The following is a 19,407-nucleotide window of genomic DNA, read 5'->3' as shown; positions in this document are numbered from 1 at the left end:
AGGTGGGTTGACACAGTGGCTGCACGAATGAGCTCAAGCATAACAACGATTGTAAGGATGGCACAGGACCGGGCGGTATTTCGTCCTGTTGTGCATAGGGTCGCTATAAGTCAGAACTGACTCAACGGCACCTAACAACAACAACAACAACCCTTAGGATACATGCTTAATTTTGAAACCTCCAGAATGAAAACTTTAGTATGATTATGCTTTGTAAATTTTAATTTCCAAAATACAGACTGAGGAATTGTTAAGAAATAGTAAATCAGTGACAAACTACCCATACTTGAGTGTTATAACTACTGTTACATTCTCCCTTAGACAGCCTTACTAGCAGCCTTAGGGAAAGCGACATACCTCCAGCTGCTTACTGGCTTCTTCATTTCTCAGTATCAGGGACAACTTAGTGCGCAGGCTCCGAAAGTGCATGTCAATCAACATGTGTGCTCGTTTGGAGGTGACTTCGTTGATGGACTAAATGATTTAAATTAACAATGTTACTATCAAAGCAAATGAACGAAATGAAATAAACCAAAACAAACAACTCAACAACACTCACCAAAATGACAAGCTGATAATTTTCTGGATCATAGGTTACAGAAAAGGCGCCAACTGCCTTTTTGAAGTCCTTATGTGCCGATTCTTTGGCACACCTAGAAATAAAAAGAATATTCAATGTTAAGCTAAGATAAATGATTAGCAACTACTGGCATCAATATATGCCAAAAGATTTTCATTTAATTGAATCATATAGATTCATACTAAACTTGCTATATGTAAAATATGCCATTTCCTTTAAAAGTTTAGTTCGTTTGCTGTATATTGTATCTCTCTGAAATACTCAGCCAAATCTAGTGTTTAATATTGTACAAACAGAAAAAAAAAAGTTCGTTACTCCAATTCTTAATTGTCAATCATCTAGGCTGTTATGACATTATTGGTGGTCTTACATGATCAAAGGTGACTTGTTTAGAAAAACCATTCCTCTGCAGGCTTCCTGGTTTCATTTCTATATGATAAGTCATTAGTTTTCTTGAGTAAACTGTTGAAAACTGTTACGGAAGCTACAGGGTACGTGATTTTGTTTTGTTGTTTGTTTTATAAATCAAAACTGCTGACCGATTTAAAGGAGAGAAGGAAATGTACATGAATTAGAAGACACGTTTACACACATGCACATTCTCTAGATCAAAAAGCAGGATTTCTATATACTTTGAACTGCAATATTCATGTAAAGCACAACATGATCCCATCAAACTTATAATAACCACTTGATGAAATCATTAAAAACAATGAGGAATCTCATATGTAGAAAGGGCATTAACCATTACTCTGGATCAAGGATGATAAAATGGAAAATTACCTCTTGCAGCGTTTTTAGCTCTAATTAAATACTTAACTGAAAATATTAGCTAAAAGGAAAAAAAAATCTGGAGGAATCCTCTGTCTAGATTTTTGACTTGTGACTTATCACAGAACTATTATCACATTTGCATTATAAGTTTTAAAGTCTTCAAAAATTCAATGAGCAAGTTTGTTTATTTGAGTAATAAGCAAATACACATTATGCACACGAGCCAAGCAAACTTAAGCAAGTGCAATCATATTACTGGGAAAAGCTAAATAAGCTCTTTTACTAAAAAATTTCCTTTTACAAATCAAACCATCTTGGCCAAAGTTCACTGACTCTATGTTATCAATTTGTACTATTTTAAAATGTATGTAGTTTTTAGAAGTGCATATGACCTATAAGTTCTCGGCCTTCCTTGCATCCCAACTTACATTTGTCTTAAATCTTCTGGCACATCCAGTTTGATCTTGTGGAAAGTATCCTTGGTGGCAGGTTTGTTGGGATTCACCGATCGCAAACGTTCAATTGTGACGATTTCATTGTAAGTAGCATCACACGCCGCATACTCTATCACATAAAACTGCCAGAAATAAATAAAAGTCACCTCTAAACATTTTTTAATCCGAGCAATATGCTATTCAGTTATTTTTAAACAAATTCCTTGGAGGAAAAAAAAAAGCTATATTTAATCAACTTAACTGAAATACATGAAACATACTGAACACATAAAGAAAACATTCGAATAAAATGACTCAAATTAGGTATTACTGTAAAATGGAAATCCAGACTGAATTGTACTACCTAGGTTTAGAGAAGGGAAATAGTATAAGAAAAAAATTGTAAATAAGCATTTTCCTACCTCACCCTTTATCATCCTCACTTTAGCTAACCACCAACAGCAAGGCTCTTTTTCATTTGCTCTGGAATAAACCTACGCAAAAATCACAACATAGAATATTTCATGGTTAACATCACTTTGAAATCTATAGATTATCAGACATTGAGGAAGATGCATTAAAATGCCCCTAGGCATACTCATTTTACCTGCAACTAGATTTTACTCCTTACAGCTAAACATAGATTTATAGTCAGAAAATGACCGAGACTGCCTGTGAGCTCCCTATGAAGACGATTTCCTATTTCTCTGTGCTAGATCACTATTAACTAGTACTCTGAACATGCATGTTGAATAAAACCTGATTATTCATAAACGGGGGCATACTTCCCTTGGGTACTCCGTGAGCTACGAAAACATATCTAAAATATACAAACTTATTTTTTGTTTTACTCTAATAAGTGAATAACTGATCAGAAGTTACTGACTCTGGCCGATTATTGCCTGGTTGCTTGGTCATTAAATGGGTAAGACCATTGCCCACTCAGCCCACTAAGGATACCACCCTGGCATCCATGTCTCCTGGGGCCTAAATCCTTGGTCACTCCCTCGGTCACTCTGGTCATTGGTCTCCTTTCCACTAAAATGGACAACTCCATAGCTGGTGAGCCTCTGGATACCACCTTCCTGCTCTTCCTCACACTGGGGGTCCATTCTTCTAATCAATCTCTCTGCTGACTACTCCAAAGTTCACTTATGATGCGACGACACTAGCAAATGAAGGTTAACAGAAAGAGACAATATAGTATACATAGAGTGAGACAGAAATACTCAGAAGTGGAAAGGAGAAGTGGAGAGGACGAGGCAGATGGGGAGGAGAGAAGTACAGAGCCTAAGGCTGACAAGTGAGCCAGGCTCCAACTCTTGTTATCCTTTTACAACTTAAGTTAAGGGTTATATAATACAGTGACTAAATACAACTGAATTTCACCTATTTTTCCTGCTTGCCTCCATCCGTCACCTTCAACTCTGTAAATACCAGTGGAATAACCTTAGTTAATTGTTACATAATACAGTGAGGACGCCCTAGCAAAATCTCTCATTGGTCTCCACCTGTCATGTGACTCACTTAAAAAAAAAGTCCCATTTATGCATCCAGCAAACACTACCATGAGCATTCTCAATATAATAAAAAAAAGAAAATTGCCATCGAGTCGATTCCGACTCATAGTGACCCTAGAGGACAGAGTAGAACTATCCCATTGAGTTTCCAAGGAGTGCCTGGTGGATTTGAACTACTGACCTTTTGGTTCGCAGTCGTAGCAGTTAACCACTACGCCACCAGGGTTTCCATTCCTAATACAGACAGTCCAAAAAACCTGGTCCTTGCCTTTGGGAGGCATGTGGTCACTTAGGTTTCAACTCCTGACTCCCTTTTACAACCTAAGTTAATGGTTATGTAATACAGTGACTAAATACAACAAAATTTAATCTGTAGTTCCTGCTTGCCTCCATCACTCTCTTTCAACTCTGCTCATGCAGGAAGAGTAACCTTAGGTAACTGTTATATAATACAGGTCATCCTAGCAACAGCCTCCCACTGGCCCCTACCTGTCACCTGACTCACTGGAAAAAACAGTCCCTGTTATCCATCCACTAAACACAATTATGGAGCCTTGGTGATGCAGTGGTTAAAAACTCAGCTGCTAACCAAAAGGTCGGCAGTTTGAATCCACTGGCTGTTTTCTGGAAACCCTATGGGGCAATTCTACTCTGTCCTACAGGGTTGCTATGAGTCAGAATTGACTCAAGGGCAACAGGCTTTTTTTTTTTTAATAAGAATAATGAGCACCCCTGTTATAAAAAAAATAGACACACCAAAAAAAACTAGTCCCTGCCTTCAGGAAATGTATAGTCTCCTGGAGAATAGAGGCAAGGGGACAATTAAAAGTCTTCAAGAATACTCAGTGTTTGTTCCCTACTGGCATCCCTTGCAAAGCAAATCCCAGTTCCTTACACCTAGTAGGTACTTTATTCCATTTACGGTTTAACATTACAGAGAAAAGAACACAGGACTGGACATCCAGGCACCTGCCCTAACCATTTTCTACACCACCTTCCATTCTCTTACTTTTTTCCTTCATAGAACTTGTACCTGTTATGGTATTAGCTATCCTCACTAGAATGCAACCTCATCGAAGGCAAGGATTCTGTCCTCTTTTGTTGTACCTTCTGTACCTAGTATAGAAAACAAGTACCCAGTACCACTTTTACCTTACCTGTACAAATGTCAACTTAGCTGCTCCCTTCATACCACAATTATTCACGGGTAGCAACTATTAATAAGGCATTATGCTAAATATTGTGGAGAAAGAAAGGAAGAAACTTAAAATGGAGTGTGGGAAAGGGGAGCAAGGAGAGAGAGGGAGGATACTATACAGACTAACTGAGAAGTACAAAAACAAGTTTTAATGGATAGAGAAATCACAAACACAATGTTTTGGTTAATGTTAGATCTCACAGCATCCTTTGGTCAAAGAAATCAATGTCACGGTATGTCCCATGAAAACGATGAATTACCTACTCATCTTTAGTTAAAAACCCATTTAACTAAAATGTGTAAAACGGTTTTTTTAAACATATGAGGGGCATTTACTGCTACTTCAAGAAATTCTAGGATAGTGATGTATTATAAAGCATGACTTTTTGTCCTTAGTTAAACTGTTTTTCCTATTTTGCTGAAAATGGGGACACACCCGTAAATTAACAATATACTATCCAAACAAAGATGCAGAGATTGATGAAAGGAGGAAAAGAAGTACCTAGTGGGCAGACGAAATCACTAACGTTCAAAAATTGTCCCAAGTGCTGCTCAAATAACCAAATTTAAGCATCATCTATTATTTCAAATCATTATGAAGACTGCTTAGGCAAAAGCACAGGCCCATCTCAGCTGTAATTCTCAAGGCAGTTTAAACAGTATTAAAGACAAGGATAAAACAGGCACAGGCAAGTGAAACAGCCCCCACTCCTTCACTGCTTCGCAATATTAAAGCAGGAGAAACTTACCTCAACTTCATCACTTTCATTTATATCTTTATTATAACCTACAGGTGGTGGGAATCTCACATCATGGAATGGAATCTGCCTCTCAGGCTGCCAGCTGCAAATAAGCAAACATACAATTATTTAACAAGCTTTTGTATTTAGCTGAAACAATGATCACATTTCTTAACTTTTGGTTAAGTGTGATCTTCTGTTTTTCTAGTTTAAAGAAGCAAATGCTTTAAAACATAAATTTTTTGAGGGAGGGAGGGAAAATTATCAAATAGAAGATACATGTTAATATTGGTGAAGGCAATGGCAATATACGATATGGAGAAGTCAGCACAACACGACCAAGAGAGGACACTGAGAGGAACTTGCAAGAATAAAGGGCAACCACGATAACTACTACAGCATAGTCATGCAACAACAGTATTAATAAACAATAATTTATGAATGGATACATAGGTAGAGATGCCCAGAGGTGCGGGAGGGTGTAAGAGAGCTCACCCACCGGCAGCTAGAGGCTTGGTGATGGATATTTCTATGTACATGACTGTAGCTGCTCCTCATATATTAATATAGACAACAGAGCAGAAAAGGGGCACAGTCAGGGAAACCTCTTAGACGTAACCAAACACCTCACAGAACGAAGTTCCTAGGCTCAAAGACAAAGGACCATAGACTGGGGGACATCTACATCAACTGACACAACACTGTTCATAAAGACAATGTTCTGCATCCTAGTTTGAGGAGAAGCATCTGGGGTCTTTAAAGTTCGCAAGTGGCCATCTAAGGTACAACTATTGGTCTCTTACCGTCTGGAGCAAAGCAGAGTGAAGAAAACGAGAGACTCAAGGGAGCAATTAGTCCAAAGGGCTAATGGAGCACATGAACCACGGCCTACACAACCCTGAAACCAGAAGAACTAGATGGTGTTTGGCTACCAGTACCGACCACTCTGACTGGGATCACAACAGATGATCCTGGACAGAGTGGGGAAAAAATGTAGAACAAAAAATCAAATTCACAAAAATACCAGACTTACTGGTCTAACAGAGACCAGGGAACCTCTGAGACTATGGCCCTAAGACACCCTTCTGACCTGGAACTGAAGCCATTCTCGGAGACCACCTTCCACCCAAACAAAAGACAAACACATAAGATAAACAGTAATGCCCAAAAGGAATGTACTCCTTAGAACAATCAATTATATGAGATCAAAAGGGCAATATTTGCCCAAAAGCAAATATGACAAGGTACAAAGAGGTAGTAAATCAGGAACAATGGTAACAGGTAACCCAGGGTGGGAATGGGGAGAGTGCTGACACATTGTGAGGAATGACACCAAGACCATGAAACATTTTATGTACAAACCATCAGATGGGAATCTAATTTGCTCTGTAAACTGTCACCTAACGCATAATAGAAAAAAATTTTTTTAAAGTATATATATGTGATTAAATTGACAACTGCAACTCTAAAAATTAGATACCAACTTTAGGAAGCAGTGAGTTTATGTTAATGAAGAACAACTCAGAAAAGGAGGGTGAGAATGGCTGCACAACCAAAAAATGTAATCAATGTTACTAAATTGTACATGCAGAAACTGTTGAATTGGTGTATGTTTTGCTGTGTATATTCTCAACAACAAACTAAATAAAATTTAGGAAAAGAAAAATATAAACACAGTATTACAAAATGCCCAATAGTACAATTATGTGGTGGTTTTAAAAAAGGTCCTGAATTCTTTGATACTCTTCCCTCCAACAGGTGGAGCTGAATTCCCCTTCCCTTGAGTGTGGGTTGGTCTTCAGGACTCACTTTTAACGAATAGTGTACGGTGGAAGTGACGGTACATAATTTCTGAGATTACATCATAAAAGGTACTGCAGCTTCCTCCTTGCTGTTGGACCACTTGCTCTGGGAGAAGCCAGCTGCTACGGCATTTGGACACCCAAACAGTCCTATGGAGAGTCCCACGTGGAGAGCAACTGAGGCTTCCTGCCAACAGCCATGTGAATGAGCCACCTTGGAAGAGCCCCAGTCAAACTTTCAGATGACGGCAACCCCAGCTGGCATCTTGCCCATGCCTTCGAGAGAGACCCTGTACCAGAACCACCCAGCTAAGCCAATCCCAATTTCTGACCCAAAGAACCTGTGATATAATAAACACTTGTTGTTTTAAGCTGGGGTGTAATGGTAATATAGAGACATTTCAACAAAGCCTAAATGCAGCATAGCAGTCTTGTAGTTCCATTTAGAATATTTCTCTCAACACAAGAAATTAATCTTAGAATTTTCAAAAAAGTGTCTTCCTTTCAATAATGCCAACCTCAGAGAGTTCTGATCATTAGAGTGTTCTAATTTGTAAGGCCATAAAAGAAAATTTACTTTGATGTTTAAATTAAGTATGTTAGTATCTGTAAGTGTTGGTAACACCATCAACATAGTTCTACTTGTAAAGGAATTTTAACCACATTCCAGTGACCAAAGAAATGGGTCCTAAATGCCTTTGAATTTCCAAGCAAAACCGGGCAGTCAGCACATTACCAATTTGCAACTCACTTTTGCCCCTTTAAATTTTAGATCCCACGAGGTGGTCAATTCTTGCCGTAGGTGGCTGGCTGCTGATCAGTGTGACGTACCAGCATGCCCTGGGCTGGTGCGGTCTCATAAACCACAGAAACCCGGTGGAGAGAGTCTACAGGAGTTCAGTAACTTGTTTTTTGTTTTTTTTTTTTACGATACAGAAGGATTTTGAAAAAGACCAAATTCTTCTTTTATATAACAAACACATTGTAAAAACACTGGAGGGGTTCAGCTGCTGGAGCAGTCACTTCTGGGTTCCTTTTGGGGTATTTTATCAGCAAATATTGATACCTGTCCTATGTATAATGTCAATGTTCTGCTAAACAGCTTTCTTAGTAAAATCTTATTGAGTAAACGGTTTTTTTGTTCATTTGTTTTGTTTTTAAGAGCCATCACATAAGAGGGCAGGTAATATCTCAGAATGTGTGGAAATCCACATGGGGCCTAAGTTAGACGGAACCCTTCCTCTGAATTACTGTACACAACTGGAAACTGTAAAACTTTTTTAAAAACTATCTTAACTTCCAAAAAGCCTTTGTATACTTATTGAAAATTTGTGACTTTTAAAATGTTACAAATTCATTTTTAAGTTTAATCTGTAAAGTATATAATAATGATAAATATATTTTTGGTTCCAATGAGAAGAATCATTTTATTGCTTAAATGTACAGTGATAAAAATTCTAATTATTCAAAAATGTGAACTAAGGAAGGTAAAAACAAAGCATCTAAAATAGTTTGGTATTTGAGTTACAGGAGTTTCTTTATGATTGAAAGGGAAGAAAGAGTAAACAGAATCTTAAGTTCTATTATCAGGAAACGTTGCTTTTAACAGAAAACCAAAAAGGAAACACACAAAGAAAGGGAAAGAGAGTACTTTCGTAGGAACCTATCAACTCTGAGTAATATGACCAAACCCAGTGCTTTATCGCAAACATACTCCAAGAACACAAGGAAAAACAATTGAACTTCTATTCCCAGGATGACAAATAGCTTGAAGACAGACTTTTATGCAGATATGGTACAAGAGATAATTAGGAAGTTCAAAGATCAGATAATTTTAAGTTAAACAGAAGTCTGACAGAAAACAAAACTGATCTGATAAATCAGTGTATAAACAAGACACATTCTTAAATGCAAAGAGGAAATCAGTGTTTGCTTAATACTTCAGATGAAGGACTACAAAAAAAAAAACAAAAACAAAATATGAGAAACACAGTGTTTACCTAGTGATGGGAATAAGCAGATAAGAGTAGAATGTACTTACAAGAAAAAAAATTACTCTCCAGGTTAATAATCAGGTGTGATGCCTATATGCTTCAATGTTGTTCAGTGTATAACCTTGGACACTCTACAAAACTGCAAAGAGGCACATTCTGGAACATTTGGCTCCATGTGTTCAGAGAAAGGCCTTCTATTATTCAAACTTGTATTTTAGTTTGAGACTATTAGTCTGCAACTGGTAACAGGGCTGGGTGCTCTAAACTCTTTTATCTTTGTCCCCCTAAAGGTGTCACTACTTTGTCCTATTGGTAGCTAAAATAATCTGCTAATAGTCTAATTATAAAATTTATTTTCTAGACACTAAAATACAGGCCTGCATTTTAAATTTTCTTAGAAGCAAAAATTTTTTTATTGCTCAGTGTGGTGGCTAGGTCACATACTATTTTTTAAACAGCTATATTGAGATATAATTTGCATACTATACAATTCACCCATTTAAAATGTACAATTCAATGGTTTTTAGTATATTATTGGTATGCAAAACCATCAACAGTCATTTTTAGCACATTTTCATCACTCCAAAAAGAAACCCAGTATTCTCTAGCATTGTTCCCCTCTTGCTCCATTGCCCCAGTCTTCAGCAATCACTTCTACTTTGTCTCTACAGATTTATGACCTGCTTTTAATATACTATTATTTCTCTTGGTACATAAAATCCAAAATGTTATAATTGTCAAACATTCATCAGAGTTCAGTGAAATCCTAAGATCATGATCGGATCTACACTTTACCTACGGAGTTCATACGCTCCTTTGGGATCTCGAACGGCTATTATGAAACCAGCCTTCATTAGCATCCAAAAAACATTTACTCAAGAGGTTTGCTTCCCCTAATAAAATGTTAACATCTATACTACTGATGCCTTCTATAGCTAATGTTCCTAGGACTGCAAATATTTTTACTTTCTCATCTAGCAGAAGAAAGCAGAGAAGGTCAGCTAGTGCCATTACTGATTTACAAAAAAGATGAAACTGATAAAAAATAACAGGTAACCATGATTATTTCTAATAAAATGTACTCGACAACTAAATCAATTGTTTTTAGATTAAATGCTGCAAAACTTACATCAATTTTTACCAACACCTGCAAATGCCTTCATTTTCATCCCCTTTAATAATGACAAATATTCCTATCTAAACTCTCAGTTAATCCAGAAGAATCTGGTTAAGGACACATGTAAGAGGACTGAGATACAAGGATCTGGGTTATACAAGAGGTGCCTCTGAGGCCATTAGCAGGAACAGTCATTTCACTGGTTTAATGTTCAGTTGCTCAGGAACTTCCTGGTCATTATCATGAAGATCCATTCCTGAAAAACACTCAAACTGGACTATAATTAAAAAAAAATGAAGAATAAAAATAACAATTAGCATAAAGTATCAAAGAACTGAAACATTAAAAGATACTTATCAAGACACTTACTTGTTTTCAAATGCAACTGTTATTGAATCTTCATGAACATCCTTTACAAATGCCTGCGAGAAAAACACCACAGTTAAAATAACTTCTAAGCCCGAAAATCATTTTAATGTTTTCAGTTAAGTTTTACAGATAACATTTTGTGTTTCAGAATAAAATGGAGCTTTAAATAAAAGTGTCATTTTTTGAAGATCATTGTTTCATTAATCACATCTATGTTGCCACCTGCTACGCGCTAGGAATACAGATACTTCAAAAAATAAAAACAAGGCATCAAAGGAAAAAAACTGCTCCAGAGTTCAGTACCTAAAAGGAAAGAGACAAGTAAACTGAAACATACAACACTGTGCAAAGTGCAAAGCTGGAGGTACACTTTAGGCTAGAAATACTGAAAACCAAGAAACCTGTTGAGTGCCATGTGTCAGCCAGTACAGATCTGCTGCAACTATCTTTTGCTTAATAAGATATTAAGAAAATAGTAAGTGATTAAATAAAACCTCAAATCTATGTATACATAAGTATACTAATTTTTCTTTAACAACCATATGCTGGAAATACCACTAAAAAGCCCAATTACCAGAATTTAATTAAATTCTCCATCTCACAAGCACTCGGAGAGAAAAAAATTATTAATACAAAGCACAGAAATTTAAATTTTTTAAGTGTGATGTGCAACTGCTAGTAATCTTTAGAAAGACGTAACAAAAAGTAAATAGCTAATTATCAAGAATTCTTTAATCAATCTCAAATCTTACTATACAGCAGCGGTAATCAAAACAACCTAGTACTGGTTCAATGACAGACACACAGAACAATGGAATACAATTGAGAACCAAAAAGGAAATCCATCCATGGGCAGCAGATCTTTGACAAAGGGTCAAAGTCCATTCAATGGGGAAGAAACAGTCTCTTTAACAAAAGGTGCTGGCAAAACTGGATATTCATATGCAGAAAAATGAAATCAGGATCCATAGGTCACACCATGCTAAAAACTAATTCAAAATGGATCAAAGTCCTAAATGTTAAAGTTAAAACTATAAAGTTCCTGGAAGATAACATAGGGTCAAAACTAGGGAACCTACTTTTTGGCACAGTCAATCAAACAAAATTAAAATGCATGAATGACAGAAGATAAATCAGATAATTGGGACCTCCTAAAACTTAAACAATTATGCTCATCAAAAGGCTACCAAAAGAGTAAAAAGAGAACCTATAGACTGAGAAAAATCTTGGGCAACAACATATCTGATAAGCATTGAATCTCTAAAATATATACAAAACTCTAACAACTCAACAACAAAAAGACAATCCAATTAAAAAATGAGCAACGTACCTGAACAGACACTTCACCAAAGAGAACATTCGGACGGCCAACAAATACATGAAAAGATGTTCTCGATCATTAGCCAATAGAGGGATGCAAATCAAAACTACAATGAGATACCATCTATCTAATCCCAGCCAAAATGGTAGCAATCAAAAAAAAACAAAACAAATGCTGGCAAGGTTGTGGGGAGACTGGAACTCTTATACGTTGCTGGTGGGATTGTAAAATGGTTACAACAACTATGGAAAAGAGAATGGTGTGTTCTAAAAAGCTAGAAACAGAAATACCTTATGATCCAGCAACCTCACTTCTAGGTGTATATCCTAGAGATATAAAAGCAGAGACAGGAACAGATATATGTTCACTGTAGCATTTTTCACAATAGCAAAAAGCTGGAAACAACCTAAGTGCCCATCGATGGATGAATGGATAAAGGAATTTGTTACCTACATAAAACGGAATACTACACAACCATAAAAAATAGCAAAGAGTCCACAAAACACCTTATAACATGGATGAACCTGGAGAACATTATGCTGAGTGAAATAACTCAAGCACAAAAAGGAATATTGTATGGTTCCACTATTATAAAAAGTCGAGAACAGACATACTTTGATGGTTACCAGGGATAGGATAGAGAGGGAGAGGGAATCACTTTCTAGCTAGTAGACACTTTTGGTAATAGGAAAGAAATGAAACCTGTTGCCCTCGAGTCGATTCCTACTCATAGTGACCCTAAAGGACAGAGTAGAACTGCCCCATAGGGTTTCCAAGGAGCGCCTGGGGGATGTAAAGTGCCGACCTCTTGGTTAGCAGATGTAGCTCTTAACCACTATGCCAGCAGGGTTTCCTGGTTATGAGAAAAGCGATCCGAAATATGGGTGAAGTCAGCAAAACTTGACCAAGGTAAATAAAGACATTAAGAAGTATACAAGAAAAGGGGACAATTTTGGTAAAGGCTGTAACATATACAATTTTGCAAGAGTAAAAACAACCAAAAAACATGTGTGATTACATAGGTAGATATGGATGCATACATGTGTAGAGGAAGGTATACATGAGTGTCTGTAGGCATGGGTATGCACACATCTGTATATGCTGCATATATATCCACGTATATAACAAACCACACGGAGGCACAGTTACAAAGCCTTCCGAAACATATCCAAACAACTTGTGGGATTAGTTTACTGATCAAAAGGCTTGGGACTGTAGTCTCGTGAGACAACTTAGTCAACTGGCATAACATAGCTCACAAAGCAGCAGCAGTCAAGAAACCAAAAGATACATTGCATTGGGCAAATCTGCTACAAAAGACCTCTTTAAAGTATTGAAAAGCAAGGATGTCACTTTGAGGACTAAGGTGCACCTGACCCAAGTCATGTTGTTTTCAATTGCCTCATATGCACGCAAAAACTGGACAACGAATAAAGAAGACTGAAGAAGAATTGACGCCTTTGAATTGTGGTGTTAGTAAAGAAAACTGAATATACCAGGGACTGACAAAAGAACAAACAAATTCTGTCTTGGAAGAAGTACAACCAGAATGCTCCTAGAGGCAAGGATGGCGAGACTGTATCTCACACACTTTGGACATGTTGGCAGGCGGGATCAGTCCCTGGAGAAGGGCACCATGCTTGGTAAAGTAGAGGGTCTGTAAAAAAAAGAGAAGATCCTCAACAAGATGGATTGACACAGTGGCTGCAACAATGGGTCGAAGCATAACGACTGTAAGCATGGCGCAGGACCAGGCAGTATTTTGTTCTGCGGTACACAGGGTCGCTATGAGTTGAAACTGACTCAACCACACCTAACAAGTTCACAAAGATAAATGTTCTACATCTTAGTTTGATGAATAGCGTCTGGGGTCTTAAAAGCTTTCGAGCTGCCATCTAAGATACAACTATTGGTCTCTACTTACATGGAGCAAAAGTGAATGAAGGAAATCAAAGGCTCAAAGAAACTAGGCCACAGGACTAGTAGCCCACACGAACCACAGCCTCTTCTAACCCGAGACCAGAACTAGATGGTACCTGGATACCACTACTGACTGTTCTGACCATGGACACAATACAAGATCCCAGATAGAATGGGAAAAAAATGTAGAACAAAACTCAAATTCCTAAAAAAGGCCAGACCTACTGGACTGGTAAGAGACTAGAAGAACCCCTGAGACAACTGCCCTAAGATATACTTTGAACTTGGAATTGAAGCTGTTTCTGCAGGTCACCTTTCAGTCAAATAACAGCCTGGCTTATAAAATAAACAATATCACTGTGAGTAATATGCTCCCTTACACAATTAACTATGTGAGACTACCCCAAGGTAAAGATGAGAAGGCTACGAGGGAAAAGGAAGCTAAATCAATGGAAACAGAACAAACAGAATGGAAATGTGAACTCTGACACATTGTAAAAATTTTAACACCAAAGGCATGGTATAAAATTGTTAAAGGGGAACCTAATTTGTGGGGTAAACTTTAACCTATGACACAATATAAAAAAAAAATTCTTAAATCAGCATGCTGTCCATAATTCTATAAAGTGCAAAAAAGGAATTTTTACACAATTAAAAAAAGTTTTTTTTTTTTTTAGAGGGGTAGGATAAGGCATAAAGAAACTCAAAGGCCTTTATATCCTAATTAATTTTAAAACGGCCTGGAGAGATTTAAGCTTCTCATCCAAATTTGTTCTATGTTTCTGTCCTTCAGTGGTTTCTCCCTGGCCACAGGATTATGGCCAAGCTCCTTCCCTGGCTGTAAAAGCCCTTTGAGCTTAGACTCCTGCTCACCTCTCCAAGCTTCATCTTTCACATTCTTAGAGTTTGTGATCCAGACATTCGGAACTACTTGTGCCTTACTCTGTAGTTCCTGAGCCTCTCTATATGTGCTGTCCCTCTTCCTACTGTCCTTCCCTTCTTTTCACCTAGCTATCGCCTACTGGTTTTTAGGTTTCAGTTCAGATGTCACCTCCTATGGGAAATCTGGAAGACCAGGTTAAATTCCTTTCCTCTGCATTCTCACAGCATCCTATGCTTATCCCTACTATAAACTTACCATCCTATACTGTTATTGCCCAATTTTCCACTAACAGTAAGCTTCCTGAAGGTGGGTGTTAGGTCTTATTCACAGTCATACTTCAGAGTGCACAGAAGGAACTCAGGCTCCCAGGATGGCGCAGTTAGGCACTTGACTACTTGCCAAAAGGTTGGCAGTTTAAACCCATCCAGAGGCATCTTGGAAGAAAGTCCTGGCAATCTGTTTATGAAAGGTGACAGCCTTGAAAACACTATGGAGTAGTTCTATTCCACAAACGTGAGGTTGCCGTGAGTCAGAATCAACTCAATAGTAACTAACAAGCATGAACTCAGTGAACAGTTATTAAATGGGTCATTGCCTAAGAAATTCCTACCCCAATCTTGGAGAAAAAGTATGTGTGTGATGGTGGTGGTATGATGACCAGGAAGGACTTAAGGAAGAACATGAGGTTCCTATTGAACCTTAAAGGCTGAGGAAGAATTAGCCAGACAAAGGGGAGGCAATCCAGACCCAAGGAACTGAATGAACAAAGGTATAGGACACAGGAAAACAGGCTGCAATCCCGCTGAGTCGATTCTGACTCATAGCAACCCTATAGGACAAAGCAAAACTGCCCCAGAGTTTCCAAGGGTTTCCAAGGTTGCAAATTTTTACTACAGGAGCAGGCAGTCACATCTTTCTCCTGTGGAGTGGCTGGTCGATTTGATCTGCCAACCTTTTGGTGAGCAGCCAAGCACTTAACCACTGTGCCACCAAAAAAATAAGAAAAAAAGAAACCCATTGCTGTCAATTCCAACTCACAGCGACCCCACATGACAGTATAAATGCCCCATAGGATTTCCAAGAATCTCTTAACTACTGCACCACCAGGGCTCCCTAAACAGCTTGGAGTGTGACAGAAATAAGTCAAAGGGGAACCAAGACAATTCAACAAAGGAATGATAGTGTTTTGAATAAATGGTTCTGGGACTACTGGATAATCACATGCAAAAGAATGAATTTTGATCCCTTCTTGTCGTTAGGTGCCATTCAGCCCGTTCCGACTTATAGCGACCCTATGTACCACAGAAAAAAGCACTGCCTGGTCCTGCACCATCCTTGTCATGCTTGAGCCCATTAATGCAACCACTGTGTCAACCCCTCTTATTGAAAGTCTTCCTCTTTTTCGCTGACCCTCTACTTTACCAAGCATAATGTCCTTCTCCAGGGACTGATTCCTCCTGACATGTCCAAAGTATGTAAGATGCAGTCCCGCCACACTTGCTTCTAAGGAGCATTCTGGTTGTACTTCTTCCAAGATAGATTTGTTTGTTCTTTTGGCAGTCCATGGTATATTCAATATTCTTTGCCAAAACCACAATTCAAAGGTGTTAATTCTTCTTCAGTCTTCCTAATTCATTGTCCACCTTTCACATGCATATGATGCAATTGAAAATGCCGTGGCTTGGGTCAGGCGCACCTGAGTCCTCAGGGTGACATCTTTGCTCTTCAACACTTTGAAGAGGTCCTTTGCAGGAGATTTGCCCTGCAATGTGTCTTTTGATTTCGTGACTGCTGCTTCCATGGATGTTGATTGTGGATCTAAGTCAAATGAAATCCTTCACAACTTCAATCTTTTCTCCGTTTATCATGATGTTGCTCAATGGTCCAGTTGTGAGGATTTTTGTTTTCTTTATGTTAAGGTGTAATCCATACTGAAGGCTGTGGTCTTTGATCTTCATTAGTAAGTGATTCAAGTCCTCTTCACTTTCAGCAAGGAAGGTGGTGTCATCTGCATAACGCAGGTTGTTAATGAGTCGTCCTCCAATCCTGACGCCCCATTCTTCTTCACATAGTCCCCAGCTTCTCAGATTATTTGCTCAGCATACAGACTGAATAGGTATGCTGAAAGAATACAACCCTGACGCACACCTTTCCTGACTTTAAACCATGCAGTATCCCCTTGTTCTGTTCAAACTGCCTCTTAGTCTATGTATAGGTTCCACATGAGCACAATTAAGAGTTCTGTAATTCCCATTCTTTGCAATGTTATCCATAATTTGTCATGATCCAAACAGCTGAATGCCTTTCCATAGTCAATAAAACACAGGTAAACATCCTTCTGGTATTCTCTGCTTTCAGCCAGGATCCATCTGACATCAGCAATGATATCTCTGGTTCCATGTCCTATTCTAAATCTGGCCTGAATTTCTGGCAGTTCTCTGTTGATATACTGCTGCAGCCATTTTTTAATGATCTTCAGCAAAATTTTGCTTGCATGTGATACAAATGATATTGTTTGATAATTTCCATTCGGTTGGATCACCTTTCTTGGAAATAGGCATATATACGGATCTCTTCCAGTCGGTTGGCCAGGTAGCTGTCTTCCAAATTTCTTGGCATAGACAAGTGAGCACTTCCAGTGCTGCCATCGGTTTGTTGAAACACCTCAATTGATAGTCTACCAATTCCTGGAGCCTTGTTTTTCACCAATCCTTCAGTGCAGCTTGGACTTCTTCATTCAGCACCACCAGTTCCTGATCATATGCTACCTCTTTAAATGGTTGAACGTCAACTAATTCTTTTTGGTATAATGACTGTGCATTCCTTCCATCTTCTTTTGATGCTTCCTGCATCGTTTAATATTTTCCCCATGGAGTCCTTCACTATTGCAACTCGAGGCTTGAATTTTTTCTTCAGTTCTTTCAGCTTGAGACACGCCAAGCATGTTCTTCCCTTTTGGTTCTCTACCTCCAGCTCTTTGCACATGTCGTTATAATACTTTACTTTGTCTTCTCCAGCCATCCTTTGAAATCTGTTCAGTTCTTTTACTTCACCATTTCTTTCTTTTGCTTTAGCTGCTCCACGAGCCCCTACGTGTCTGTCAGTTTGTCGTACTGTGGGGCTTGCATGTTGCTGTGATGCTGGAAGCTATCCCACCAGTATTCAGATACCAGCAGGGTCACCCATGCAGGACAGGTTTCAGCTGAGCTTCCAGACTAAGACAGACTAGGAAGAAGGACCCGACAGTCTACTTCTGGAAGGAATGAACCAGTGAAAACCTTATGAATAGCAGCGGAACACTGTCTGATATACTGCTGGAAGATGAGCCCCCCAGGTTGGAAGGCACTCAAAAGATGACTGGGGAAGAGCTGCCTCCTCAAAGTAGAGTCGACCTTAACGACGTGGATGGAGTCAAGCTTTCGGGACCTTCATTTGCTGATGTGACATGACTCAAAATGAGAAGGAACAGCTGCAGACATCCATTAATAATCAGAACCTGGAATGTACAAAGTATGAATCTAGGAAAATTGGAAATTGTCAAAAATGAAATGGGATGCATAAAAATCGATATCCTAGGCATTAGTGAGCTGAAATGGACTGGTATTGACTATTTTGGTTCAGACAATCATATAGTCTACTATACCAGGGATGACAACTTGAAAAGGAATGGTGTCGCGTTCACTGCCAAAAAGAACATTTCAAGGTCTATTCTCAAGTACAGCTCTGTCGGTTACAGGGTAATATCCATACACCTACAAGGATGACAAGTTAATACAACTATTATTCAAATTTACGCACCAATCGCTAAGGCCAAAGGTGAAGAAATTGAAGATTCTATCAGCTCCTGCAGCCTGAAATTGATCAAACATGCAATCAGGGTGCACTGACAATCACTGGTGATTGGAACGTGAAAGTTGGAAACAAAGACCATGGATCGGCAGTTGGAAAACATGGCCTTAGTGACAGAAACAATGCCAGAAATCTCATGATTGAATTTTGCAAGACCAATGACTTCTTCATTGCAAATACCTTTTTTTTTTTTTTTAACCAACATGAACAGCAACTATACACATGGACCTCACCAGATGGAATACAGGGGAAACAAATCGACTACATCTGTGGAAAGAGACGATGGAAAAGCTCAACATCATCAGTCAGAACAAGGCTGGGGGCTGACTATGGAACAGACCATCAATTGCTCATATGCAAGTTCAAGTTGAAACTGAAGAAAATTACAGCCAAGTCCAGGAGAGAGAAAGTACGACCTTGAGTATATCCCAGCTGAATTTAGAGACCATCTCAAGAACAGATTTGACATGTTGGACACTAATGACTGTAGACCAGATGAGTTGTGGAATGACATCATACATGAGCAAGAGGCCATGAAAAGACAGGAAAGAAAAGACCAAGATGGATGTCAGAGGAGACTATGAACCTTGCTCTCAAACGTCATAAAAAAAATCAACTCGGAGTGGCTCAAAGGCCTAAATGTAAGAACTAAAACTAAAATTCTTAGAAGAAAACATAGTAGTAACTATGATTTTGGATGAGGCAATACCTAAGCATAAGCAACAAAAGGAAAAAGAGTAAGCTGGATTTCAACAAAATTAGATAACATCTGTTCTTCAGAAGACACTATCAAGAAAATAAAAAGACAACCCTAGGGTAGGATAAAATATTTACAAGGTTATATCTGATCGGAAACCCTGGTGGCATAGTGCTTAAGAACTACAGCCACTAACCAAAAGGCTGGCA

At 38.5% G+C, this 19,407-nt stretch overlaps 1 protein-coding gene across 16 annotated transcripts in view; it reads right to left on the bottom strand.

Moving 5' to 3' along the window:
• The window catches only part of FMR1 (fragile X messenger ribonucleoprotein 1), a 56,161-nt gene that overhangs the window by 23,219 nt on the left and 13,535 nt on the right, over nucleotides 1-19,407 (bottom strand). For 15 of the 16 annotated variants that reach the window (XM_064277657.1, XM_064277659.1, XM_064277658.1 and 12 more), the window contains exons 2-7: nucleotides 10,529-10,581; nucleotides 5,256-5,349; nucleotides 2,211-2,282; nucleotides 1,783-1,931; nucleotides 560-653; nucleotides 358-474 (exon numbers count right to left, since the gene is read on the bottom strand). In XM_064277657.1, coding sequence (XP_064133727.1) covers nucleotides 358-474; nucleotides 560-653; nucleotides 1,783-1,931; nucleotides 2,211-2,282; nucleotides 5,256-5,349; nucleotides 10,529-10,581 — 579 coding nt within the window. Of the gene's footprint in view, nucleotides 1-357; nucleotides 475-559; nucleotides 654-1,782; nucleotides 1,932-2,210; nucleotides 2,283-5,255; nucleotides 5,350-7,055; nucleotides 10,501-10,528; nucleotides 10,582-19,407 lie in introns of those variants that run through there. The other variant, XM_023539109.2, reaches the window with a different exon arrangement.

This window comes from Loxodonta africana, chromosome X (genome assembly GCF_030014295.1).
Source record: "Loxodonta africana isolate mLoxAfr1 chromosome X, mLoxAfr1.hap2, whole genome shotgun sequence".
Classification (NCBI taxonomy): domain Eukaryota; kingdom Metazoa; phylum Chordata; class Mammalia; order Proboscidea; family Elephantidae; genus Loxodonta; species Loxodonta africana.
Note: the sequence above shows the minus strand (reverse complement) of the source record. Positions and strands in the feature narration are given on the sequence as shown.